Raw genomic sequence first — 27,819 nt, 5'->3', positions numbered from 1 at the left:
AAGATGGATTGACACAGTGGCTGCAACAATGGGCTCAAGCATAGCAATGACTGTAAGGATGGCACAGGACCGGGCAGTGTTGGGTTCTGTCGCACACAGGATTACTATGAGTTGGAACCAACTTGACCGTACCTAACAGCAGCAACATAAGAAGGAATGATAGTGTCAGTTGAAATGGGTTTTCCCCAGTAACAGTCCCTTTAAATTTTCAGAAAGAGAACATCAATAAGATTAACATATTTGAGCATACCATAGACTAAAACTACTTCTTGAAAAGGCTTCTCTGATAATTTTGGCTATCATTTTAGTCGCTTCCTCTTAAAAATCTCACTTGATCACTCCAGTTTTTCAAGTTATTATCCCATTTCCACATCTCATTTTGTGGAATATCCACTGAGTATGTTTCCTAATCATTCACATCCCCATTAATACCAGCAAACTGGCTTCTATCCTGGGTTTACTGGAAGTGTTCACTCTGCCCTCACCATCCCTATCCTTCTAGCCAAATCTAGTCAAATGTCTTTTCTGGTTCTATTCTTGTTCATTCAATGGCATGTGAGCATTCTCTCCTTCATGAACATTTTAAAACCTTTGGCTTGTAGGACTCTGGGCTCCTACTGTCCTTTTATATATGATAATTCTCTTCCATTGGATCCTCCTAGTTCAGACACTGGCTTTCCCATAGTTGTATGCTAAACTTCCTCCTTCAAAAGGCTCACATTGGTTTCAATATTCCCTTCTATTCCACATTGACCTTTTAGCTACTCTCTAGTCCCAACCACCAATAAACTATGGACTAGATAATCTGTCAACAACTGAAGTATCTTGAACTTCTTTGGGCTTCACTTTCTTATGTCAAATAAGTAACCTCTCAAGGAAAAGATGACAGGGTAGAGGTATCACAGCTGAGAGACAACATGAGCAGGGTCACAGCATTGGGAGCCATCACAGCACTGGAAGGACAGGTAGGATGTTGCCTGTTTCAGATTAAGAACACATATCAGGAAGCAGTGTGAAATAACACTGCCTGGAGGGTGGGCTCTGGAAACAGTACCCAACAAAGAAATCATTAGTTTCAATAGAAGATTAAAGTAAACTACTCTGGCAATAACATCACAGGGAGATTGGAGGTGAGAGACAATGAGGCCAAGGAAACAAAATAGGCAGTTATTATCCTGAATCCATGTATAAGAGAATTAAGACTACCTACCTATTTATGAAATCTGGATCATTCTCCTGACATTCTCCAAATCAAGCAGGCCTGCACAGTCTCATCGCTGACCACAGGATCATGTCCACACCTGAGCTGTCCTTCTTCCGCTTTCAGCCTTCAAAAACCATCTCTCTTCGAGGTCTAATTTATGCCCACACTAGGTCATAAAAATTTCTCTAACCATTCCAATACATAACAATCTTCATACAGGTAGTCCTCGACTTAGAACATATTCAAGTTATGACAAACCACACTTACAACCATCCTCTTTTTACGGTTTGTGTATTTTTTATGTATGTATGTATTAAAATATACCTGTAAATTTATATGTAATTTTTTCAACCCCCAAAGACAAATAAAGATCATATTTATAAAAATACTGATAACAGAAGACAATAATAATGAAAACTGAAAAAAAAAATCCAGGTATTCAGCTTACATCAGAACCAACTTAATAACAGAGTCGTTGAAACGGAACCTGGTCATAAGTTGGGGACTACCTGTATTGTATTACGGATTAAATTAATTCCCCCAAAACGTGTGTTAAAGTCCTAAACCCTGGTGCCTGTAAATATGTTTGAAAATAGGGGTTTTCTTTAGTTATATGAATTATACCAAAGCGGACACAGACACACACACACAGGAGGAGGAATACAGGCTCCAAGGAAAGCCAAGAAACACCAAGGATTGCCAGCAGTTAGTAGAAGCTAAGGAAGCCCTGGTGGTGCAATGGTTAAGCACTTGGCTGCTAACCAAAAGGTTGGTGGTTCGAACCCACCAACCACTCTGCTGGAGAAAAGACCTGGCAATCTGCTCCCATAAAGACTATAGCCTAGGAAACCCCATGGCGCAGTTTTATTTTTTCTTAAAGGGTTGTTATGAGTCAGAATCGACTTGACAGCACATAACAACAACTAGAAGCTAAAATCAACAAAGGGCCACCCCCCAAAGCCACTCCCTGAATTCAGACTTCCATTCCCTGAATTCAGAGAAAATATATTTGTTTTCTTTAAAGCCACCCATTTATGGCATTTTTTGTTATGGTGGCATGGCAAACTAAGGTACACTGTCCTAAAGCCTACTGTACATGTAGCATACAAGTTAGTACTTAACTGTTTTTTAATTGTTTGTTGACTTTATCTTATCAACTGTATTGTAAGATAAAAAACTAGATACTTGGGGGTAATGATTATTCTATTTCTCCATTTGTTTATCTAATCCTTCACAGGGAGTCCCTGGGTGGTGAAAACAGTTAAGCACTGGACTACTAACAGAAAGATTGGCGGTTCAAACCTACCCAGAGATGCCTCAGAAGTAAGGCCTAGCGATCTGCTTACGAAAGGCGTTGTTCTTGTTAGATGCCTTTGAGTCAGTTGTGACTCATACAGACGCTATGCACAACAGAACAAAACACTGCCCAGTCCTGCACCATCCTTACAATCATTCTGCTTAAGCCCATTGTTGCAACCACTGTGTCAATCCACCTCATTGAGGGTCTTCCTCTTCTTCGCTGACTCTCTACTTTACCAAGCATGATGTCCTTATCCAGGGACTGATCCCTCCTGATAACATTTCCAAAGTATGTGAGAAGTAGTCTCAGCATCTTTGCTTCTAAGGAGCATTCTGGTTACACTTCTTCCAAGGCAGGTTTGTTTGTTCTTTTGGCAGTTCATGGTATATTCAATACTCTTTTCCAACACCACAATTGGAAGGCATCAATTCTTCTTCAGTCTTCTTTATTCATTGTCCTGCTTTCACATGCATAGGAGGCTCTTGAAAACACCATGGCTTGGGTCAGGCGCACCTTAGTCTTCAAGGTGACATCTTTGCTCTTCAACACTTTAAAGACATCTTTTGCAGCAGATTTACCCAACGAAACGCATCTTTTGATTTCTTGACTGCTGCTTCCATGGGTGTTCATTGTGGATCCAAGTAAAATGAAATCCTTGACAACTTTAAACTCCTTCCCATTTATCATGATGTTGCTCATTGGTCAAGTTGTGAAGATTTTTGTTTTCTTTATCTTAGGTGTTGCTATGAGTCGGAATCTACTCGACAGCAATGAGTTAACAAGTATGTTGAGGTGTAATCGGTATTGAAGGCTGTGGTCTTCGATCTTCATCAGTAAGTGCTTCAAGTCCTCTTCACTTTCAACAAGCAAGGTTGTGTCATCTGCATAATGCAGGTTGTTAATGAGTCTTCCAACAATCCTGATGCCCCGTTCGTCATATAGTCAGCTTCTTGGATTATTTGCTCAGCACAGAAATTGAATACGTACGGTGAAAGGATACAAACCTGACACACACCATTCCTGACTTTAAATCATGCAGTATCCCCTTGTTTTGTTTAAACAACTGTCTCTTGATCCATGTACAGATTCTTCATGAGCATAATTAACTGCTCCGGAATTCTCATTCTCCACAGTGTTGTCCATAATTTGTCATGATCCACACAGTAGGACGCTTTAGCACAGTCAATAAAACACAGGTAAACATCTTTCTTAAACATCTTTCTGGTAGTCTCTGCTTTCAGCCAGGATCCATCTGACACCAGGAATGACATCTCTGGTTCCGCATCCTCTTCTGGATCTGGCTTGAATTCTGGCAGTTCCCTGTTGACGTACTGCTGCAGCTGCTTTTGAATGATCTTCAGCAAAATTTTACTTAAATGTGATATTAATGATATTGTTCAATAATTTCCACATTTGGTAGGATCACCTTTCTAGGGAATAGGCATAAATATTGATCTCTTCCAGTCAGTTGGCCAGGTAGCTGTCTTCCAAATTTCTTGGCATAGATGAGTGAGCACTTCCAGTGCTGCATCCGTTTGCTGAAACATCTCAGTTGGTATTCTGTCGACTGAAGCCTTGTTTTTTGTCAATGCCTTCAGAGCAGCTTGGACTTCTTCCTTCAGTACCACTGGCTTCTCCTCATATGGTACCTCCTGAAATGGCTGAATGTCAACCAATTCTTTTTGGTATAGTGACTCTGTGTATTCCTTCCAACTTCTTTTCATGCTTCCTGAGTCACTTAGTATTTTCTCCATGGACTCCTTCAGTGTTGCAACTCAAGGCTTGAATTTTTTCTTCAGTTCTTTCAACTTGAGAAATGCAGAACATGTTCTTCCTTTTTGGTTTTCTATCTCCAGCTCTTTGCATGTGTCATTATAATACTTTCACTTTGTCCTCTCTAGCCACCCTTTGAAATCTTCTGTTCAGCTCTTTCTCTTCATCATTTCTTCCTTTCACTTTAGTTACTCGGTGTTCTAGAGCAACTTGCAGAGTCTCTTCTGACATCTATTTTGGTCTTTTCTTTCTTTCTTATCTTTTTAATGACCTCTTGCTTTCTTCATGTATGATGTCACTCCAAAACTTGTCTGGTCTTTGGTCATTAGTGTTCAACCTGTCAAATCTATTTTTGAAATGATCTGTAAATTCAGGTAGGATATACTCAAGGTCATACTTTGGCTCTTGTTGACTTGTAATTTTCTTCAGTTTCAACTTGAACTTGCATATGAGCAATTGATGGTCTGTTCCACAGTGGGCCCCTGGCCTTGTACTGACTGATGATATTGAGCTTTTCCATGTCTCTTTCCATAGACATAGTCAATTTGATTCCTGTGTATTCCATTTGGTGACATCCATGTGTATGGTCACCATTTATGTTGGTGAAAAAAGGTATTTGCCATGAAGAAGTAGTTGGTCTTGCAAAATTCATGCGATTTCCAGCATTGTTTCTATCACCAAGACCATATTTTTCACCTACCAACCCTTCTTCTTTGTTTCCAACTTTCACGTTCCAATCTGCAGTAATTATCAATGCATCTTGACTGCATGTTCCATTACTTTTATACTGCAGAAGTTGGTAAAAATCTTCAATTTCTTCATCTTTGGTCTTAGTGGTTGGTGCATAAATTTGAATAATAGCTGTATTAACTGGTCTTCCTTGTAGGCATATGGATATTATCCTATCACTGACAGCATTGTACTTCAGGATAGATCTTGAAATGTTCTTTTTGATGATGACTATAACACCATTCCTCTTCAAGTTGTCATTCCCGGCATAGCATCTATACATTTGCCCAATTCAAAATAGCCAATAGCAGTTCATTTCGGCTCACTAATGCCTAGGATATCAATGCTTCTGTGTTCCATTTCATTTTTAATGACTTCCAATTTTCCTAGATTCATACTTCGTACATTCCATGTTCAGATTATTAACAGATGTTTGCAGCTATTTCTTCTCATTTTGAGGTATGCTGTTTCAGCAAGTGAAGGTCCCGAAAGCTTGACTCCATCCATGTCATTATGGACGACTCTACTTTGAGGAGGCAGCTCTTCCCCAGTCATCTTCTAAGTGCCTTCCAACCTGGGGGGCTTATTTTCCAGCACCGTACCAAACAATGTTCCACTGCTATTCATAAGATTTTCACTGGCTACATCTTTTCAGAAGTAGACTGCCGGGTCCTTCTTCCTAGTCTGTCTTAATCTGGAAGCTCAGCTGAAACCTGTCCTCCATGGGTGACTGTCATGGATTGAATTACGTCCCCCCAAAAATGTGTGCATCAATCTAGCTGGGCCATGATTCCTGGTATTGTGTGATTCTCCCATATGTTGTAAATCCTGTCTCTGTGATGTTAATGAGGGAGGATGGGTGGCAATTGCGGTTAGTGAGGCAGGACTCAATCTACAACTTTGGATTGTGTCTTGAAGCAATCTCTTCTGATATAAAAGAGAAAAGTGAGCAGAGGGACAGGGAGCCTCATACCACCAAGAAAGCAGTGCTGGGAGCAGAGCGTGTCCTTTGGGCCTGGGGTCCCTGTGCAGAGAAGCTCCTAGTCTGGGGAAAGATTGATAAGAAAGCCAACAGAGACAGAAAGCCTTTCCCTGAAGCTGATGCCCTGAATTTGGACTTTTAGCTTACTTTACTGTGAGAAAATAAACTTCTGTTTGTCAAAGCCATCCATTTGTGGTACTTCTGTTACAGCAACACTAGATAACTAAGACAGTGACCCTGCTGGTACTTGAATATTGGTGGCATAGCTCCTAGCATCACAGCAACATGCAAGCCCTCACAGTATGACAAACTGACAGACATGTGGGGGATGAAAGGTAACAGCTTGAAAATCCCATAAGTGCAGTTCTAGTCTGTACACATGGGGTCACCGTAAGAATCAGCTTGATGGCAACTAACAATTCCAAGAGTTCTCCATAGATTCTATTGTCACTTGAAGCCAAAATCAATACTTAGGGATCTGCGGTCCTGCACTAAAAAACCATACCAAGCCCATTCTAGGTTGTCTGTTGTAGTAGTTATAAGTACCTCAGAATACTGGGAGGGTTGGGGGGTGCTGTGCTACCGGGGTTCTCCTTCTGTCATCCACTAGGACACTTCTGAATACCACTCTAGAGTATAAATTAAGGAACAGAAAGAAGCCTGGCTCCCATTTTTTTCCTCCTCAGTCTCTAACTTCTACAGCAGTATTCCCATTTCCAAGTCTGCCTGACTGTTAACTTCAGATACCTCTCAAGTTTGGGAATTGAGTTGGTGCTGTAATTCAGCCATCCTTATGATAAGACCCTGGGTTTGGTTTTCAACAATATCAGCTCTGTTACTACAAGAAATAAGACTTTTCAAGGAACAAGGGGAAACTTTAGAGGTTGTTTATGTGGCACTTGAGCTTTGACTCTGAAGCCCTGAGCTCATCTTTCTTTCACCACTTTGTTTAGCGAAAGTAGGACCAACTAGCCAGCTTCCTTATACTTCTCATTATGACAAAAATGTAGAAAGGTATCAAACATACCATCACCCAGAGCCTCAACTTTGACCAATACCTGATTTGCTGGAGATATTTTGAGTTTCTATTGCCACTTCACGTCATGGATTAGCAGTGCCCTCTTTGCTAATGGAAGCAGAGTCATCAATAGCTTTAAGAATAACCAGACCTGAGAACCAATTTAGAACACTCATCCTTATAATTTTGTTTCTCTAGAACCAATCTCAGTACCAAATGCCTTAAGCTGGGTTCTCTAGAGAAGCAAAACCGTTAAAGCTTTTAAAATATCTATATAGAGAAATTTTTACAAAAGAAATGGCTCACACAGTTGTAGATACTGGAACACCCCAAACTCATGGGTCAGGCTGGAGGCTTCTCCTGATTCATGTAGCCACCGGGGCTGGCAAACCCAAGATCTGCAGGTCAGACAGCAGGGCTCTTGTTCACAGGCTGTGAAGACCAACAAATCCCAAGATTGGAAGGCAAGACCATAGGTAAACTGATAGCTGAAGTCCCAAGAGCCACAGGTCAGACAATCAGGAACCAGCTGCAGGTCCAGAGCAAGCAAAAGCCCACAAGCCTTGCCAGAGAGTCCACTAACATTTGATGTAGGCCACACCCCCCAGGACATTCCATTTCAACTGACTGACTACTCACAGCAGATCCCATCATGGAGGTGATCGCGTTATACCAAATCTCATTACTGAAGTGATCACATCGTCATACGACTGCCAGACTACATCACAACTGTCAACAGTCTAGCCAAGTTGACATACAACATTAACGATCACAGTATTCAGTAAGAATCCAAACAGGATTCTATTATATCACACATAGCAATGAAAAACACAAGAACATACACTTAAGGAGATAATTTTAAAATGTATTTTCTATGCCCCAGAACACCTACAGGGTCATCAAAAAAGAGGAAGACCCTCAATGAGATGGACTGACACAGTGGCTACAACAATGGGCTCAAGCATAATAACAATTGTGAGGATGGCAAAGGACCAGGCAGTATTTCATTCTGTTGTACACAGGGTCGCTATGAGTCAGAACTGACTTGACAGCACCTAACAACAATGGAACACCTAAAAATCTGGGTCTAAACTGCTCTCTCTAATAAATTATACGGCAGTCATCTTCCAGTTAGTGGCTCTGGTTACACGTTTAGTAGTCTTATGAACAGAATGGTTTCCTTGTTCAGAATCAGCGTCTCTCCATCTAAAGGTAATGAATGACCACCTTGTGTTGTGGGGAACTGTACCTGAGATGCTCTTCAGAACATCATTCTGGTGCCCACCCGGCTATCAGACTGTGAGGTTTTAGGGCAAGGGTCACAAATGAGCCCACAGGCCACAACAAATGCACGATAGGCCTGCACACTGTTTTTAATGTATTTATTCATTTTAAAAAAAAAAAAATTTTTTTTTTTTTTTTTTATTCATTACCATCACACAAAAGGAAGCATTTTTCATATTAAAAAATGAAAACCTGAGATTTTGGGCTCCTTTTAATAACATCTGCATATCTGGCAACACTATGTCCATGCACTCACATGGCAAGAACTCTGAAGTTGAGTAGCAGCTGCTGCATTTAGATGAAGTATACACTTGCTGGTTCACTACAGTTCTCATCATTTCCCAATTAATTATATCAAGCTAGATTCACTCCTTTTTACTACTTGCCTGGCCCCTGTAGCATCTGAGTTTGCAAATCTAGGTATGATTAGAAACCAGACTGACTATAAGCAGTGGAACATGCTAGCCAATAATGGGCAGAGGAGGCAGCTCCTACACAGGATAACCTCAGCACACAAGGACTCTCGGATGTTCTCCACCATGTCAGTTACCTGCTCAGACCTTGAATGTTTACAACCTGGATTTCTCACTATAACTGTCTGTCTGTCTCAGGCTCCTAAACCTGTTTTGCTAACCTGATCTTAACTTCTACTTTCTGCCTCTGCCTGGCAGAGTGATCTATATGTTTCTACCTGCACTGAGTATGCCCAGACCGATCAATACAGCTAAAGTGGCTTCAGAAGAAGGATGAGAGCTCATCTCCTGAGACAGATGGCCTGTTTTTACTTTTTCACCCTTAATTCCTTTCCATATAGTGTTATGATTCAGATTCCATGGTGGACTAAATTGCAGCAAGTACTCCATCAGGATAAATGAATGGGCTTGCTGTGTGATGCTAAATGATGCCAATACGATTACTGTAGAAACTAGAAGTCCAAGTACTTCAGCCACAGTAAATTAGTCATAGCCCTCCTTCTGGCCTGGGGTAGGACTCCATGGCACCTAGTTTTGAGACACTCTAGCAAGTGTTTAAACTATATAAACAATTATGGTCTTTTCCCATCCAATGAAGAAAAGCTAACACTGATTTTTTGGAAAGGTTATTTTGTCATATCTATTTTCAGCAGAAAATAATTGCTATTTAATCTTCCAGTTCAGTGGGATCCAGCAATTTCCTAGATATTTCTGTAAGGTGCTGCTGAAGAGGTTCCTAACCATAGGATATTAATTTCACTATATTCTATATAAAACTGGCTCATTATTTTAAGAAGCCAATTCAAACATCATATTTACAAGTAAGCGTCTCTTCTCTCTCAAACACCGTATTCTTAGTTTCTGAGTACTTGTTGTTCGAGTGATAAAAAAACTTCAGTAGACAACTAGAAACATTCTGTAGCTATCTCATCAGAAAGCATAGCTTTCCAGAAAAAAAGCTTTCTTACTTAGCATCATATTATTAGGTTCAATAATTCTCAAGACAAGAACGTTGTTAGCTGCCGTCAAGTCAATATTGACTCATAGCGAACCCAAGTGACAACGTAGAGCTGCCCCACAGGGTCTTCTTGGCTGTAATCTTTATGGAAGCAGATCATCAGGTCTTTCTCCTATGGAGCCATTGGTGGGTTCAAACTGCCCACCTTTCAGTTAGCAGCCAAGCACTTAACCATTGCACCACCAGGGCTCCTTAGGACAAGAATAAAGACAGGAATGTACATAAGTCGATTTTCACCACACCCTAAAGAAAATAAAGAACAGCATTTTCTAATAACAAGTTCTTCCTTAATTAAGTGAAACAACAAAATCTTTCTTTGGTTTAATAATATAGTGAATACTTAACACTTTAATCAGTTCCACAAGACCCTTTTTTATTCTGAGGACCACTATTTCTCCCTATGAACATACAGTTGAGAAGTTCAGAGGTGCACACCTGAGCCCAGCTGGGACAGATGTGAGAAAGCTGGTCTGGCCTGATCTGTAAACTATACAACATGGGACCGGCTTTCTGCTATGTGGAGTAGGAAAGCAGAGGATTTATGTTGTATTTCCTTTTTGGTTTATACTAGTTTCTGCTGGTTTTCTATCACCCACAATAAAGAATGCTAACTAATACATATGTATTTTTCCACTGACTAAGCTTTTATGTAAATGATTTATCTAACCCAAGAGTAAAATAGACTCTAAATTCCAGCTTCATTTTCAGAATTACCCCATCCCATGTAAGATCCATATGTGCCTAGAGTAAAATATTAAGCAAAATCATGTCACTGAATATTTGTTTTTTTTTTTTTTTCCAACATCAAAGGATTCTCTTGTGGATAAAATAGGTATACTTTGTTTGTGTTTTTGTGTTAGCGATCGAATTGAACTTCGCCCCCCAAAAACGTGTGTCATCTTGGATAGGCCATGATTCCCAGTACTGTGTGGCTGTCCTCCATTTTGTGATCTGAAGTTATTACCCTAGTGTTGCAAATCCTAACCTCTATGATGTTAATGAGGCAGGATTAGAGGCAGTTATGCTAATGAGGAGAACTCAATCTACAGGATTAGGTCACATCTTGAGTCAATCTTTTTTGAGAGATAAAAGAGAGAACAGAGCAGAGAGGAGAAGGACGGACCTCAGACCACCAAGAAAAAAGGGTTGGGAGTGGAGCACATCCTTCGGACCTGGGGTCTCTGCTCTGAGAATATCCTAGACCAGGGGAAGATGGATGACAAGGACCTTCCCCCAGAGCCAAAAGAGACAGAAAGCCTTCCCCTGGAGCTGGTGCCCTGAATTCGGACTTCTAGCCTCCTAAACTGTGAGAGAATAAACTTCTGTTTGTTAAAGCCATCCACAAGTGGTATTTCTGTTATAGCAGCACTAGATAACTAAGATACTTGCTAATATAAACTACGAGTGGATGAGAGTTTTCATCACATTGTAATGAAATTTCACTGTAGTCAAACTCAGTGCTATCTCAGTATTTAAAAGGTCTATTTTTCCTTTCATTTCCTTAGAATGGTGAGGCAAAACTACATTGATGCTAGTGAAGAGTATTCTAACCCTAGGAATTCAGGGTGTTTATTTTGGGACTTAGACTATCCTGGTAATTAGGTGAGGAGCATCCAAATGTGAATAATGGACAAAGCAGTTTCTAATGCAAACATCCTTTGAAGAGCATACCCAAGTGTCCCAAGGTTATGGTACAATGATTTTAGGAACTTAGATCTTAAACTACTCAACAGGTATACTGGATTACTTCTGATACACTAGTACTTTTTTTTGTTTGTTTGTTTTACTGTTATTTTGTGTTATACAAGGGTCTCTGTCTCTCTCTGTCACTCTTGTCATTTTACTCCCTTTGCATGAATTTAAGATCCACAAAGATGTTAGTGCTGCAATGTAGGCTTTTCATCTATAGGAGAGAAGCCACTTCATAGTACTTTTGGTGAGAAAAAAATCTTTCCAATTTTGCCAAATGAGTTCCACCTTTCTCCTATCTGACTGGCAAGGAAAGTAAGGGCACATTAACAGGAAGTTCAAATTCTTAAAATGTAAAACATGGAAATTTCATATGAAGAAAAGTAAAATTAGATAGATTAGAACCAAGTATTTTTTCCTTTGATCTTCAGGAACACAGCAGAGCAACATCAATTTCAAATAATCAGGAAAACCACTCAAACTGAAAACTCTCATCGACACAAAACTGTAATTGTAAATTGTGCATTAAGTTGGCCATATGAATGCTGTACTCTCATATACTACTGAATTTGGTTTTAAATAAGCCAAAATAGAGTTTTAATTGAAATACATACATGAGGTCAGAGAGTCTGTATAAGGAGATTGCTTGTTGTTCCGATAGAGCACAGTAATTACTGAAACCAAATTAATTATGCTTGATGATCACAGATCTAATACATGTATTTTCCACAACAGGGATGTGGAGAAACTGATAAGTTGCTGAACTCCATTATCATTTGGACTTCACAACCCTTAGGTACAGAGTGGAAAACTAGTCAACTGGAAATTAAAAATAAAAGTTTAATGAGGCATAAAAATTCCATGTTTTACTTAGGAGAAAAAAAGAAAGTGTTTCCTCTTAGGTAGAATGCATAAAAAAAGGTTCTCTAATCTTTTCTTTGGTCTATAGTTTATACTCTACCTGACCATACTTTCAATAATTATCAAGATTATTACCTAATATTATTTATTAAGTACTACCATATGCTGGGCAACTTATACAATGATTTTATCTTCTCTCTAGACAGTTATAAATACCATTCTTTCTCTGAACAACATCAAATCAGGAAAGCAGAAATCTTCTTACATTAGAATGAAATTATATAATCACACATTAATATACAGGAAAAATAGGAATATCATTCCTAGAAACCTGGAAACCACGATGGAAGTAAGAAAATTATAACAATTTTCTATAGGCTAGTTGTTTATTAAGAATGTAAGATTAGAAACCATTTCATGTTTTCTTATTTGAATTTTGTTACACCCATTGCTGTGGAGTTGATACAGAACCTAGCAACCCTATGGGACAGAGTGGAACTGCCTCATGGGTTTCCAAGGCTGCAATCTTTATGGAAGTAGATTGCCATGTCTTTCTACCCCGAAGCGGCTGGTGGGTTCGAATCGCCGACCTTTTGGTTAGCAGCCAAGCACTTAACCACTATACCACCAGGGCTCCTTGAATTTTGTTATAAACTGTAAAAATATATTTTAATAACCTTCTAGTTTTTTTTTTTTAAGTTAGGAATTAATTTAGATTTACAGAAAAACTGCAAAGATAGAACAGAGAATTCCTGTATACCCCTTGCCCACTTCCCCTTTCTTAACATCTTACAACCCTGATACACTTGTCAAAACTAAGAAACAAAATTGTTACATTACTATTAACTAAACTCCAGACATTACTTGAACTTCATAAGCTTTTCCACCAATGTCCTCATTTGATTTCAGGGTCCAATACAGTATATCACACTGCATTTATTAAAATCATATTTTTTAATGTATGTTCCAGATTAGGTCACTTCAACAGCAAGTGTTTGGCAGAGACCAAGCTGGGAAAGAGACATACTAGAAGCCTGCTAGGGCTTAAGAAGGAGACCAATGTACAGCACTAGCTGGGATAAGATAGAATACATAATGCTAGTTAATAAAGTAGCATGAAAACTTTGTATGCTCAACAAATATTTATAAAATACAATCTACTTTATCATTGCGTAATGGTCTATGGCAAAACCACATTTACGATTTTTCTCTATAACACTCTAATTGATACCTAAAACATTATACAATTCAAAGTAGCAAAGTGATAAGAAAAAAAATGAACAGTGGCTATAAAAAAAAAAAACTCAGAGACAGAGAGATCACCCTGGTTAGAGTAACCAAAGAAAGCATCATCAATGATTTGGATTTGAAAGTAGTATAGGCTATACGTTACCTGAACAGAAATGGGTTAGGGCATTCTGTTTGGAGGAAAATATGACCACAGCGGTAGCCATGTTGGGCTCAAAAGCAGTAAACAAGGCTAACACATTATAATTGCATCTCAGGGCCATGCTCTGCTCTGTCTCCCCCACTCTTGCTATGTCCTGATCCACGTCTTTACATCAGCTTCATAACCTGTGCGCTCACGCTACTTACTTGCCTCAGGTTAATATGATTAGCTAACTCCAGCCTCAAAAAGATCTCATATCAGGTATGGTTTATTTACCAAATATTTACATATTTATAGAAAAAGTAAAATCCAGGGAATTATGTGGCAAGGTTTAGCTTAACAACTATAACAAATAAGAAGCCATATTTGAACTATATGATGGTAGTCCAGGTACACAGTATACTTGATGGGAGTTAACCCAAACTGCAGGCATAGTTATGATGAACTGGCCTGCCTTATATTTCCAGCCTCACCTCTCACCAACCTCCACCTCACAAACTAGCAGTTCCAAGACCACATCATATTCTCTTACCTCCAGGCCTTTACTCATGCTGTTTAGGCAGGGGGAAAATAATTTTTTTTAATTTTCAGATTATAATAGCAACAACAGCTCAATTCTCATCTCTTATTAAATTTAATAAATATTTATGAGGGCGTACTACATACCAGGCATGCTCTAAGCACTGTGGACATAGACATAAAAGAAAACTATAAGATTATACAGTAAATGCTATTGAGAAAATTAAAATGGGTGAATATAAAGATAGTGACTGGGTAGCTACTTCAGATGGTACGATCAGGGAAGGGCCCTCTGTGAAGGTAACACTTGAACTGAAACAATGGAAAACAACAAACAGTTATGTGAAGAATACAGAAAAAAGTATTCCAATGAACAATAAGGCCCTAAATAAGGCCCTACAGTGGGATATGTCTGAGAAACATAAAAATGGACAACTGGTAAAAGCACAGTGGGAAAAGGAGAGAGTAGCGATATCAGAATAATAGGCAGTGGCTCATGCAGAGCTTTGTAAACCAGGATAAGGAGTTGGAATGTTCTTTCTAAATGAGATGGGAAGCCACTGAAAGATACTGAACAGAAAAGGCACATAATCTGATTTTTTAAAAATCATTCTAGTTGCTATTCAACTAAGACAGATCGTAAGGGAAAGCCAGTGGAAGCAGTTAAGAAATAGCTGCATTGTACATAAATGTTCAAAACAGCATTATTCATAATAGCCAAAAAGTAGAAATAATTCAAACGTCCATCAACTGATGAACAGGTAAGTAGAACATGATATTTTCATACAATGGAATATTATTCAGTCATAAAAAGGAAGTTCTGATTTAGTACTTATCAATCTAATAAACAGCTAGAACTGAAACAAGCTCAGCTGGAAATTGACTTAATGCCAAAAAAAATTGACATATTCACGGTAAACACAGGGAAAACAAAGTGATAAAGGCAAATAGAGAAAAATTAATAAACATAAATCGTAAAAACAATTCGACAAAAGAATACTTGGTGTCTCTGCTACAAAAAACTATTGCAACCAACAAATGACTCCAAAAAAGTATTCTGAGATACAATGTAAGAAATCTTCCCTAAAATGAAGGAAGAACTTAAATTTGCTTATTGATGATGAAGGGCATAACATATAACAGGAAAAATTAATGCAGAATGATCAAGCACTCAATAAATAATTCCCAAATGTCGCTGAATGGGACACACATTAAACTTTGGGAATAAAGAAGAAAAAAAAAGTCAGCCACCCAAGCAGAAAAGACAAGTCAACCAATTGAGGTACAATCTGGTTGGCCTTCAACTTCTCCAAAACAATATTAAGTATCACTGGACAATGGAATAACACCTACAGCGTTCTAAGGGAAAGGGCACATGACCCAAGCGTATTATACCCAGTTAGGTTGTCTTTCAACATTAAAAGTAAGAATACAGGGAACATGGTGTTCATAGGGTATTTTTAGGAAAAAAAAAAAAAAAGCTTAACAGTGAAATCTGCCAAATGGGAAGTTAATAAAAACATAGAGATGGAGAAGTTATGATAAAAGGAGTAGTGGTGGATACTAAATCCACTTAGATATAGACCTAAAACTAAACAAGTGGAAAATTATTGCATATAATATTAACATTATAAACCTTAGTAAGGTAAAAAATCTCAAGGTGAGATTTTAAAGTAGGGTATCAATTCATCTTGACTAAAACAAATATTTTACATGAAATAAAACAAAAAGAGATAATGTTTCTAACCTTTTTAATATACTTGATAATCTATTTTTAATTTTAGAGTGAACTTTAGGAAAAAAACCTCTCATTTGGTGAAGAAACATTTAGAGTGAACTTTAGGAAAAAAAACTCTCATTTGGTGAAGAAACATTTATCGAAGTTCAAGTACCAATTCCTTCAATTATCACTTCAATTTGATTTTCTTCTATTACATTAAAATTCAATTTAAATATTTTGTAAAGCATGTATAATATAATCCCATTCTTACAAAGGTTGTTTGTTGTATAATTTATTGTTTATTGGTATAAAACTCCTTTCCATCTGTGGACCTGTGAAACCTAGAATACCAGTTATCTACTTCCAAAATACAATGGTGGAACAGGTATAGGATAGACATTCCCAATCCAAAAGGAAGAAATTAGAGGAAAAAAAGGGGTCACGGGTCCCAAGCAAGTCCAAAACCCAGCAGAACAAATTTCATTAGATATCAAGACCTCATATTAGATTATGACCTACCCTACTCCAGGATAACTTCATGTTAACTGATAACATCTTCAAAGACCCTATTTCTAGTTAGAGTCACCAGAAGTTGGGAGTTCAACATATCTTTTTGGGGTGTTCCCCAATTCAATCCATAATACCTGCCCATTCCAGCCTACTCACAATCCAAAGGATAATGTGGCCAGGGCTGAGGGCCTTAAATTACAGCCAAAATCCTCATCTTAGGCCTTTGTCTTAAGGCTTCCTGTTCTGAACTTGGTCCCAGACCTTTCTCTGACACTGACCATGGCCTAGTCACTTGGATTCCACCTCTTGTCCACAAAGCATTTGCAGACCCTTCCCCAGAGTAGCTGCTTCCCAGGGCATATCCTGCCTCCATAAAATTTTAAAGAATGCCATATACTGGCCTAATGGGATCCTGGGTCTCTCTAATAGAACAGCACAATTCTGCAGATGCCTGTGATCAACTGCTGACATAAAGAAAATGATACGCCCTTTAGCATACAAACAAAACCCCTAGCATAGCATAGTTAATATGAAATCCCACCTAAAGACAGAACGCATATTAGTCAATTTCTATAAGTCTTTCACCCCAATAAGATTATTAAATAAAAGTGATTTTTCTAAGGTTTAATTTACTTACCCTAATGTTACAAGGAAAGCTCATTTCTAAATGTCTTTTAAAGCTACTATTTTAGCTTTTAGGTAACAAAATAACAGAACAGATCTTCATGCAATAAATATTTTTAATAGAATACATCATCTGAACAAAATGCTAGCAAACCAGCCCTACAAATATTCAGAGTTAAATTATTAATTTAAATGCTCATTTATATTCTCATACTGATAATCACATATTTTTACCTTGAGAAGATATGTGGGAATATTGCTGAAATCCACTGGCAACTTCAAAAGAAAACGAGCTGAAAACTCACCAGTCTGTAAAAAGAAAGTAATAATAAAATTAAAGTCACAAATAGATGTAAAGGAACAATTATAGCCTAGGCCATAAGTTCAACCTGTTCAAGATGCAGGCATCCTGAATCTAGGTTTCCTAACATTAGACAACAAAAGAAGGTTGGAGAAGTAGCAGAGGATCAGAAAAGAATTATTAAATTATTAGTTACTAAAAAGCACAATTAGAATTTTTCAAATCTGAATTTTAAATGTACAATAAAATTATAATGTACTGATATTACCTTTTTGTTTCTTAAAAGTATAAAAAGAATACATGAATGTATGATTATGATTTAAAAAATCCAAACAATAGAGACAGACCTGCCTCTTATGATTCATTTTACTGAAGCATTCAGACCACTTCATAACCCACAATATTTATAACCCACAAGGCTGATGATACATATTGCCATCCTTTATAATGTGTCTGGAGGTACATACGAAGGTCAAACTCTACCCACATAAAGCACTACATCAGTGGGTATGCCAAATGAGATTCTAATCTCTGAATAGTTTGTGAGGACCATTATCATCAACTAATAATTTTCAGTAATTTCCACTATGAGCTAGTGTCCATGGGAAAGAAGTATAAAGGTCTGGCAATTTCAAGCATATAATTAAGCTGTACATAAGAGTTTCTGTTTTTTAAAAGACAGAACCCATGTTTAAAACAAAAAAAAAAAGGTTCCCTCTCAATTTTTATGATGGAAAATGTTAAAGAATCACTTTTTTAAAATTTTGTCATAGTCTAGAGAAGCGGCTTTCCAACTAGGCTATGCAGAGACCCAGGGCGTCCAAGCAGTCTCTGTAAAGGCAATAAGGATAGGTGCTGAGCTAGTATGTATCTCACTGCAAGCATGCCGTTCAGCTTTGGTTTTGACATACGGGGTTCCGCCATTACATTTTGTTTGAAGAAAGAACTTCGTGGATGATCTAGAACTACTCTATAGAGTGGATCTCTATCCTCTCATATTTTGACTGCTAAAGAGCTCCTGTATCTCCACTGCCTTTCCCTCTGCAAAAAAAATTGGCAACTCAAACTCTCCAAAAACACATCTTTAAATATAGCAAGCACTTAAAAATATTTTTTATGGATAGATGGATGACCACACATAAGCATGCATGCACACCACTTACAGATGATTCTATGACAATCACCATTCCTTTCTACAAACACCCTAGCAACTGGCTTCAAGGTCCTGGCCTTAATTTTAAAACTCTGACCTAAAACCTTGAAAATACAGACAGAGACATAAACCTTGAGCTCAGAAGATAACAATGACAACTGACAGTCATTTGGTTGTTTGTTTTACTGTTTACAACATCTTTTAACTTACATAAATCTCTGGCTAAGAACCAAGCACTTCTTCATCACCACAAGCCCAACCCTGAACAGAAAGGGCAGAAATAAGAGAATTGAATGGATAGGACCAAAGCTGAGGGAGTCCACAAAAGGTCATGGAAACCACTGTGCCACTGAGAATGTCAATGTTGAGAAACAGACTGGTGCTTACAGCTCAGCAGCTGTTCTCAGAATTGTTGCCGTTAGTTGCTGTCGAGTCCACAACGTTTCATTCTGTTATACTGGGGTTACCGTGAGTACTCAGGACAGAACACCAATATGTGTAGGCTGCTCACAATCTAATCCTTGAGGGAATAGTTAAAATCACCTGAGGATCCACAAACAGCTCAGCATGGGGAGTGGAGGGAAGATGGGAGAAGGTTTATAAAACATTTTAATGTAGTTCTTGCCTTCTATAGTACAAGATTACCAGAAAGCTATGTTTTTGATATTATGTTAAACTCCTGGAAGACTCCAGAACTAGCATACCATATTAAGTGTGGTTCTTTGGACCAAGACACAGCCAGACCTAAAAGAAGAGTCTGTTTTTAAGTACAAGGAATCATACTATGGAAAGGATAAGTATAAACCCTTTGCTGTTGAGCTGATTCCAACAGTACAGCATCACATGGGAGCTTATAAGAAGGGCACCTAACTCAGTGGGGGTATGAAGGTATGGGGAGGAGAACAGAAAAGTCTTCCCTTAGTGCTGTGTACAGTGATATACAGGAAAGAACACTCATCAATCAAAGAATGCATGTTCCCAACAATTATCCCCATCCTCTCTCTCCTATATAACCAAATTTCCCTTTCTACTCACTCACTCTCATTAGCATGCAAACATCATTTAAAAAAGAAAAAAGTCTTCTTTACTCCATATCCTCCTTCAGCTTCTATCTCATTTCTCTGTTCCACTTTACAAAATAATCTTCTAGAAAGAAATAGTCTATATTTAAGGTCTACATTTCCTCTTTTATTATTCTCTCCTAACCCTCTCCAGTCAGCCTTTCCTCCCCACCACTCCACGAAAACAGCTCATCAAGGTCACCAACGGCCTCCCTATTGCCAAATGCAACGGTCATTTCTCAGCCTCATCTTATCAGCAGCATTTTGACATAGCAGATCACTTCCCTTTCATGGAACATGGAAGCAAGCCATGTGGAATCTGGAGGAAAAACTTAGACAAAGAAGCAGTAAGTGCAATTGGCTTGATGCAGAAGTATGCTGTATATTCAACGAAGAGTGAGAAGGCCAGTGTGACTGGAGCAAGCAAGCGCTAATCCTGAGCAAAGGTCATCCAGAAACTCTCATTTGTGAGCAATTTCTCGATCCCTGTGGGTAGGATGTGAACGCTGAAATGGTTACTACACCTACGTGGAACATTATTGAGTCACTCCTGGAGCTGTTGAGACAAGTCTTTAAAAAGCATGATGGGATTAGATGAGGTTGGGGAAGGGAGTTGGATAATGAAAGCAATGATAAGCCAAACAATTCATTTCTTCTTCATTTTCAATTTGTAGGGGAAACCATCTACCAATCAATAAATGGTAATTTGTATCTACTTATATAAAATATCAATCTATAGGTTAGAATGGCAGTGTCAAAACTTTTAGTTTGTTAAGCTCAATGGTTCATCATTTCTTTTTTTGGTAGGGGGACAACAGAAGGATTAAAATGTGAGATGATAATAATAAAAGAACATTTGTACATATAAGGTAGTAGGAAAGATAATTACATATTTAGCACTTGGGCTCATTTGAACAACTAGTTATTTTAGTCCACATACTGCACTTTAGTTCTTTTGCCCTATTTTAGTTTGTACAATATATTTTTATTCTGCAGCTGATTTAGACAACATTCTTTTAAAAATGCTCATAAAATTCCTACTTTATCCCATCTCAAAATGTTGACCCTAGAACTAATATAAATTTGTGTTTATCAACTACAGGCTGATTTACAGAACTAAATTCATAATACAAGAAACGTTAAGAATGTGAAAGGAATTTAGTTCACCGGACACCATAAAAAGTACTTAAATCTCCAACTTTCAAGTTTACCCTGCATTCTTTATTTTGCCAGAGAAAGAATAAAGAAAACTTAACAATTGTTACCAGTGGCATTGGAAACACTGGAAACTAAAGCCCAAGAATTCACTTTTCAGCTCTGCCATTGATTTTCCTTGTGACTTGTAAGCTAATCTTCCTCTGTGAACTGAGTAAATGATGATTAAAAATATATCTTAATGTAAAAGTTAAGTTATAACCAATATATGAAGAACAAGGCACAAGCAAAAAATATTTTCTGAATTCTACCTCAGACAATGACTTTTCCTGTGATTTTATATTTAAAGTTCCAAAAGCTATTCAAAGCAATTTACAGTCACTCTGTTGCAACGTCAAAGATTGCTTCCATAGCAATCTTTCCTGTAAGCTGAAAATGAGACATTTAGATGCAGCCAAGTGAACAGAATAATTTGATTTTTTGTCAATCCTTGGTCAAATCTTTCCTTGTTTAGATGTAGGAAATGATCTGACCTACGACTGTTAAAATGTCAGCCTTTCTGGCCACTGCCTTAATGGCAATTTCCCCAGCATTACCAATAAATGTGAGTCGTTCCTCTATTCAAGTTATAGTACGTTGGCAAGTAACTTAAACTCACAAGGCTTTGGGCTTAGGCAATTCATTAGGTCTAAGTTTTTCTTCTGGTAATAGCTGCTGTGTCACAAATAGTTCTCTTCTTTTGGAAGTGACAGGTAGATATCTTGGGCAGAACAGATTCCAAACCCAGGCTGCTCTGTAAGAGGAATTTTATATCCTTTCATAGAGATTGTTATCTTGTCAACAAACAACCTTTCATCTGAAATTGGCTGCTCCTATCTCTTAGATAACCAAAAGCTAAGAACACTGAAGAGTGACTGTAACTTTAGCTGGGTGACAATCTGGTAAGGATGATTCTTCAAACGGACTCTGACAACCAATAGACTAAGTCTAGAAATTGTTCCTTGGCAAATGCATAAGCATTTACCACATGTGAAAAGGAAAGTGAAAGTCTAACTAGAATTTTTATATAATACTCATACTTTATAAAATGTTTTCTAAGATATATTATTCTAAGATATATTATCCCAGAAACCCTGTGTAGTAGGTATAATTCATTTATACCTATTTCAGAAATGAGAAATCTGAGGCCTAAAACAGTCAAGAAACTTGCCTACAGTGATTCAGAGAGTAATAATCAGAATTCAACCACAAGACTCAAGATTTATTCATTCATTCCTTAGTGTGTATTAAGAGCCTAAAATGTACTATGGCATGCAGTACAAATATAATACATAGAAGAGACATGGCCCCTGCCCTTGTGGAACTTATAGCTTAGTGGGTGAGTCAGACATTAATCAAAATAATCACTCCCGGACATTATAACCTGTGATAAAAGGTATAAAAGAGTAAACGGCTCTGAGAACATATTTAATGAACACCTGCCCTGTGTAGGGTTTAGGGCTCATTGCTTTGAGGGAATCTTTAAAAACCCAACTCAGAAGACCATAAGGAAAAATAAGCAATTAATAACAACCAGGAAAAGTGTGAAGAAAAGCAATGAGAGGGAACTAGCAACACCAGATAGTAAAGCATATTATAAATACATAATAAATTATAGTAGTGTAGTACTAGTGTTAAATCAACAGACTAAAAGAACAGAAACAAAGTTCAGAAATAGTCTCAAACGCATTTAGCAGATGATTAATGGTGTTGGGACAATTGGGTATCCATCTAGAAAAAAAAAGTTATATCCATATTTCAAGATGAAGTTCAAGTAAATAAAGGATTTCAATGTAAAAATTGAATCCATAAAGAAGAAAATGTTGACAATTGCCTTTATAAACTTGCAGGAAGGAATGCCTTTCTAATGACTCCAAATTCAAAAGCTATAAAGGAAAATACTGATTAACTTTGGAGCCCTGGTGGTACAGTGGTTAAGAGCTCGGCTGCTAACCAAAACGTCGGCAGTTTGAATCCACCAGCCACTCCTTGGAAACCCTAAGGCAGTTCTACTTTGTCCTACAGGGTCACTGTGAGTCTGAACGGACTCGATGGCAACAGGTTTGGTTTTTTATTTTTGCTTTGTTTTTACTTAAATATAAAAATCTTCTAATGGGAAAAAAAAAAAAACACCATCAGCAAAGTCAAAGGGCAAATGACAAACTGAGGAAAATGTGCTTGCAACTCTATCACCAAGAGCTAATGTTCCTGATGAAAAATCCAACAGAAAAACAGGTAGAAGATATATACACAATACAAATGCTCTGAAATGATGCTCAATCTCATTCATATTCATAATAAAAGAAATGCAAATTAAAGCTACACTGAAATACCATTTCCCACCAAACAGCTTGGCAGAAATCTATTAGCACTTTAAAGATATCCTTGCATTGTCTTGTCCACCCTGGTGGTGTAGTGGTTAAGTGCTACGGCTGCTAACCAAAAGGCTGGCAGTTCAAATCCACCAGGTGCTCCTTGGAAACTCTATGGGGCAGCTCCACTCTGTCCTTTAGGGCCACTATGAGTCAGAATTAACTCGACGGCAGTGGGTCTGGTTTTTTGCATTGTCTTCTGGCCTCCACTGTTTTGGTGAGATGTCAGTGGTAACTCAAATAATTGTTCACATGTATAAAAACTGTCATTTTCCTCTGGCCACTTAAGAGTTTTCTTCATGTTTGGTTTTCAGTATTTTGACTATGATGTGCCAAGTTTGTTTTTTCCTTGCATTTACACTGGTTGGGGTTTGCTGAACTTCTTGAATTTGTAAATTTATGTCTATATGTCTATACATGTCTATAGGGTCATTATGAGTCGGAACCAACTCGACTGCACCTAACAACAACAACAAATATACTTAGGAATATTTGGGTTTTATTTCATCAAGTACTTTTCTGCTCTCTCTCTTCTCTCCTTTTAGGATTCAACTTTCATATATAATAGACGTTTTGATATTGTCCATAACAGAGTCCCAAAACAGAGTTCTATTTTTGTTTATTTTGTCGTTATTAATCTCCCCTTCCTTTGCCCTTGAGATTTGATAACTTATATTGACATATCTTCAAGTATACTGTTTTTTTTTTTTTTTTTAAATCATCTCCAGTCAGGTGCTAAGTCCATATGGTGAATTTTTAAATTCATATATTATACTTTCCAGTTCTAAAATTTCCATTTGAGACTTTTTATAGCTTCTGAGATTTTCTATCCTTTTATTCATTCTTAGCCTATTTTCCTTTATGTCCTTGAGTCTAATTGTAACAGATGCTTTAAAATTGTTGATTTTTAATTCCAATATCTGGGTCTTTTGGGTGTCATCTCCACTGACTGTCTTTTCTCTTGAGTATGAGCCACATTTTCCTGCTTATTCACATGTTTGATAATTTTGGATTATATTCTGGACATTGTGAATTAATTTTGTTATGTTCCTCAAAGACTACTGATTTTTTTAAATTTTAGTAGGCAGTTGGCTTGGTTGAACTCAAACTCCAAAATTTAAAATCTCAATTTTGTTATTTTATCCTTAGCTGGTCTACTTGATGTCTACCACATACATGCAGGCTCAGGAGTCAATCGCAGTTTTGGGTATAGTAGATATACAGAATTTGAGGCTTTCTCTCGGTGGCTTGCTTCTTTCTGGGATATCCCTTCTTATTTTCCTGATGCTGTGGTTATCTTGAACTCTGTTATCTAGTTCTTCAAACCAGTAAGACTATGAGTTTTCTGTCTGGATTTTAGCCATTCAGCATGTCAACCGAGATCTACCTTAGGTTAAAGGCCAGTGCATTCCTTCTTTCAAGTATCAACCCCCAACCAGTATCTGCCTCCTTTTGATCACTTTCCAGTGTCTTCAGGCATTTGGCTTCATATTTTGTCCAGAGTTTACAGTTGTTATTTGTGGAAGAGTTAATCCAACAGGAGCTACATGACCATTATGAGAGGTGGAACTTGACAGAAACCTACAAATATCTTAATACACTCTTGATAAGACTACAGAGAAACAGCCACTTTTATATACTGCTGCTGGGTTAATAAACTGGTATAAGCTTTCTAAAAGTTATTTTGGTAATAAAATTATAAACACATAACCTTTCATTCAGCAATTCCACTTCTAGTAATTTATTTTAGATATACTTGAACACATGAAAAATGACATATGTACAAGATTATTTGTTATAGTGTTGTTTGTAATAGCAACCTTAATGTCCAACAATTGAGATTAAATACAGTTCAATTATACAATGCAATAATATGCAATTGTAAAGAACAATGAGAGAGTTCCGAATGTACTTACATGGAAAAAAAATCTCTGAGCTATATTAAGTTAAAAGCAAGGGACAAAACAGTGTGTGTGTATATCTGTATATATACATGTTACCATTTGCATAAAAAGGCAGAGAATAAAAAATAAATTTGTATTTGTTTATATGTACATAAATAAATTCTGAAAAATTATACAAAAAAACTAACGGTGGTGTTTATCTAAAGTGGAAGAGAAAAAGAGAACTGGTATGATTTGGGCAGATACAGGAAAATGATAGGAAGGAGCCTTTTCACTATATACCTTTGTATGTATTTTGATTTTTGAACAATATCAATATAGTAACCAACCAAAAATTAAATAAGAGAAATTTAAAATTAAAAGCACGTATAATGACATGCTCAACATTTATTCACTCATTCATTCAACATTTACTGAGCACCTACTGTGCAACTACTAAGCTAGGTAATGGAAATCTTTAGAAACAAAACACAGTTCCTATCTTGAAGGAGCTTAAAGTCTTTTTGAGGAGACAGATAAAAAAAAAACACTACAATGTGATAAATGCCTTGACAGGGAAATTCAAAGGATGCTCTGGAAGTAATTTAGTCAGGACTCATAGGTTCAAGTGACAGAATCCCAAACTAACTAGAGCAAATAAAAGATAATTTATTAAAAGGATGTGAAGCATCTCAGGGAACCTAAAGATAAAAATGGCGCCTGGCCTCAGCTCCAAGGAATCCAAAACCCTCAGAATTTTCTCTTTGTCTCTTAATATCTGTTCCTCTCTGACCTGCAGCCTACTTTTTCTCTGTGTATCAGTTTCTGCTTCTTTTGACTAGATGAGATGAGGAAAAAAAGGCCCCCAAAGTTCCCAGATTTACATGTTATAAACCAGTTACTCAAAGAGAGACCAATTTTATTCCCAGTACCACTCCAATTTCTCAAGGAAGAACTCTGTTCAGCTTACATGCCTTCTTGATCTAACCAACACTATTTCCACATATCTTTGCAGTCAATAAGGGCACTGGGTTTCTGGGGGTTGCAGTCAATAAGTTAGTGGTACCATAGCATCATTGAAAATAGTTGAAAAACTAAGAATCACTTGTTTTTTGTTTTTGGAATAGACTGAGTCATTTGTATGTTTCCTGAAAACTATTACAAAAAAAAAAAACGCTGTTGCAAAACACTTCAAATATAGGATTCTTCATCTTTTTCCTTTTATTATTTGGAGCCCCGGTAGCATAGTGGTTAAGTGCTACAGCTGCTAACCAAAAGCCTGGCAGTTGGAATCCACCAGCTGCTCCTTGGAAACCCTATGGGGCAGTTCTGCTCTGGCCTATGGGGTTGCTATGAGTCAGAATTGACTCGATGGCAACTTTTTTTTTTTACATGGAGAGATGATTTTAAAAACCTTAGTCAGTTGGTCCTTTGAAGACACGTGTAGACTTCTTTCATGCCAAGAATATTGTACAAATCGTGCTCCTTACATTAGTCACTAGGGAAATAGGGCAAAGCACCCCAGGACTTCACAAACAAAAAGTAGCCTCACATATACAAGTGGGTGATACAACGTTTGTCCTTCTTCACATGCTGCTCTATAATGCGTAAAAAAAAAATAAATGGAAAGGATTTTTGTGTGTTTCATATGCTTCTATAAAACAAGGTCCTTTCTACATGATGGAGTCTGCTGAAGGAGTTTTCCACTGACACCTCTATTATCAAAAAAAACAATAATAAAGTTCCTTTTAAATGGCAGTATGATTGAAAAAGTTACCTCTTTACCTTTAACACCTTGAGGTCTTAAGTAATTTTAGTTATACACACACACACAGTCACTTTTATGAATGAGAGATGAATGAGCAAAATCTTAAGTACTCCCACAGACATACAAGTCAAAATCCAATAGACCAAATTTCAGTACAAAAATAATTAAAAATATGAGAATCTGTTGTGGGAAATAATATTCAATAATAGCTCCATGTGATTGAAATAAAAATAAATCTGACCAAGTCCTTAAAATGTGCTGTAACACATGTGGCTAAAAAAAAAACTCATTGCTGTCGAGTCGATTCTGACTCATAGGACAGGGTAGAACTGTTCCATACAGCTTCCAAGAGCGCCTGGTGGATTTGAACTGGTGACCTTTCTGGTTAGCAGCCATAGCATTTAACCACTTCACCACCAGAGTTTCCCACATTTGGCTACCACACTATATATACCCTTTTCAAAGGAGCAACCATAGTTCATTGCTGGCTGTAAGTCATTTGCCATCAGGGCATAACCCCCAGCTTCCAACAGTAGAGGGGTTATGAGAGGAGTTGCATGCACCCCTGCGGACTGACAGACTGGCATCACCAGAACACCCACTACATCCTTGTGGCCAGTAGTAAAAAGGCCATCTACTTCCAGGCCCTCCAGAGATTTTGATCCCTCTTTTATCACTCTCACCCTCCTTTCTCACCATTCTAGACCAGTGTTGTCCAAGAGAAAGATAAACAAAGCACAAATATGAGCCACATATGTAAAATTTTGCATTTTCTAGCAGCAACATTAAAAAAACATTTTTAAAAAAATCACAGGCAAAGTCCGTTTTAATAATATACCCAAAATATTATCATTTCCATGTGAGCAACATAAAAATTGAGATATTCTACATTTTTTGTACTAATTATTCAAACACCAGTGTGTATTTTACACGTGCACACATCTCAATTCAGACTAGCCACAATTCAAGTGTTCAGTGGTCATATATGGCTAG

The 27,819-nt window shown here is 37.5% G+C and overlaps 1 protein-coding gene across 2 annotated transcripts in view; it reads right to left on the bottom strand.

Moving 5' to 3' along the window:
- Window positions 1–27,819, bottom strand: part of BABAM2 (BRISC and BRCA1 A complex member 2) — a 682,281-nt gene that overhangs the window by 372,983 nt on the left and 281,479 nt on the right. For both annotated transcript variants that reach the window (XM_023550554.2, XM_003411950.4), the window contains exon 6: window positions 17,329–17,403. In XM_023550554.2, coding sequence (XP_023406322.1) covers window positions 17,329–17,403 — 75 coding nt within the window. The remainder of the gene's footprint in view (window positions 1–17,328; window positions 17,404–27,819) is intronic.

The sequence above is a fragment of the Loxodonta africana genome, chromosome 12 (assembly GCF_030014295.1).
Source record: "Loxodonta africana isolate mLoxAfr1 chromosome 12, mLoxAfr1.hap2, whole genome shotgun sequence".
Classification (NCBI taxonomy): Eukaryota; Metazoa; Chordata; class Mammalia; order Proboscidea; family Elephantidae; genus Loxodonta; species Loxodonta africana.
The sequence above is the reverse complement of the archived record's forward strand: the minus strand, read 5'-3'. Positions and strand labels throughout refer to the sequence as shown.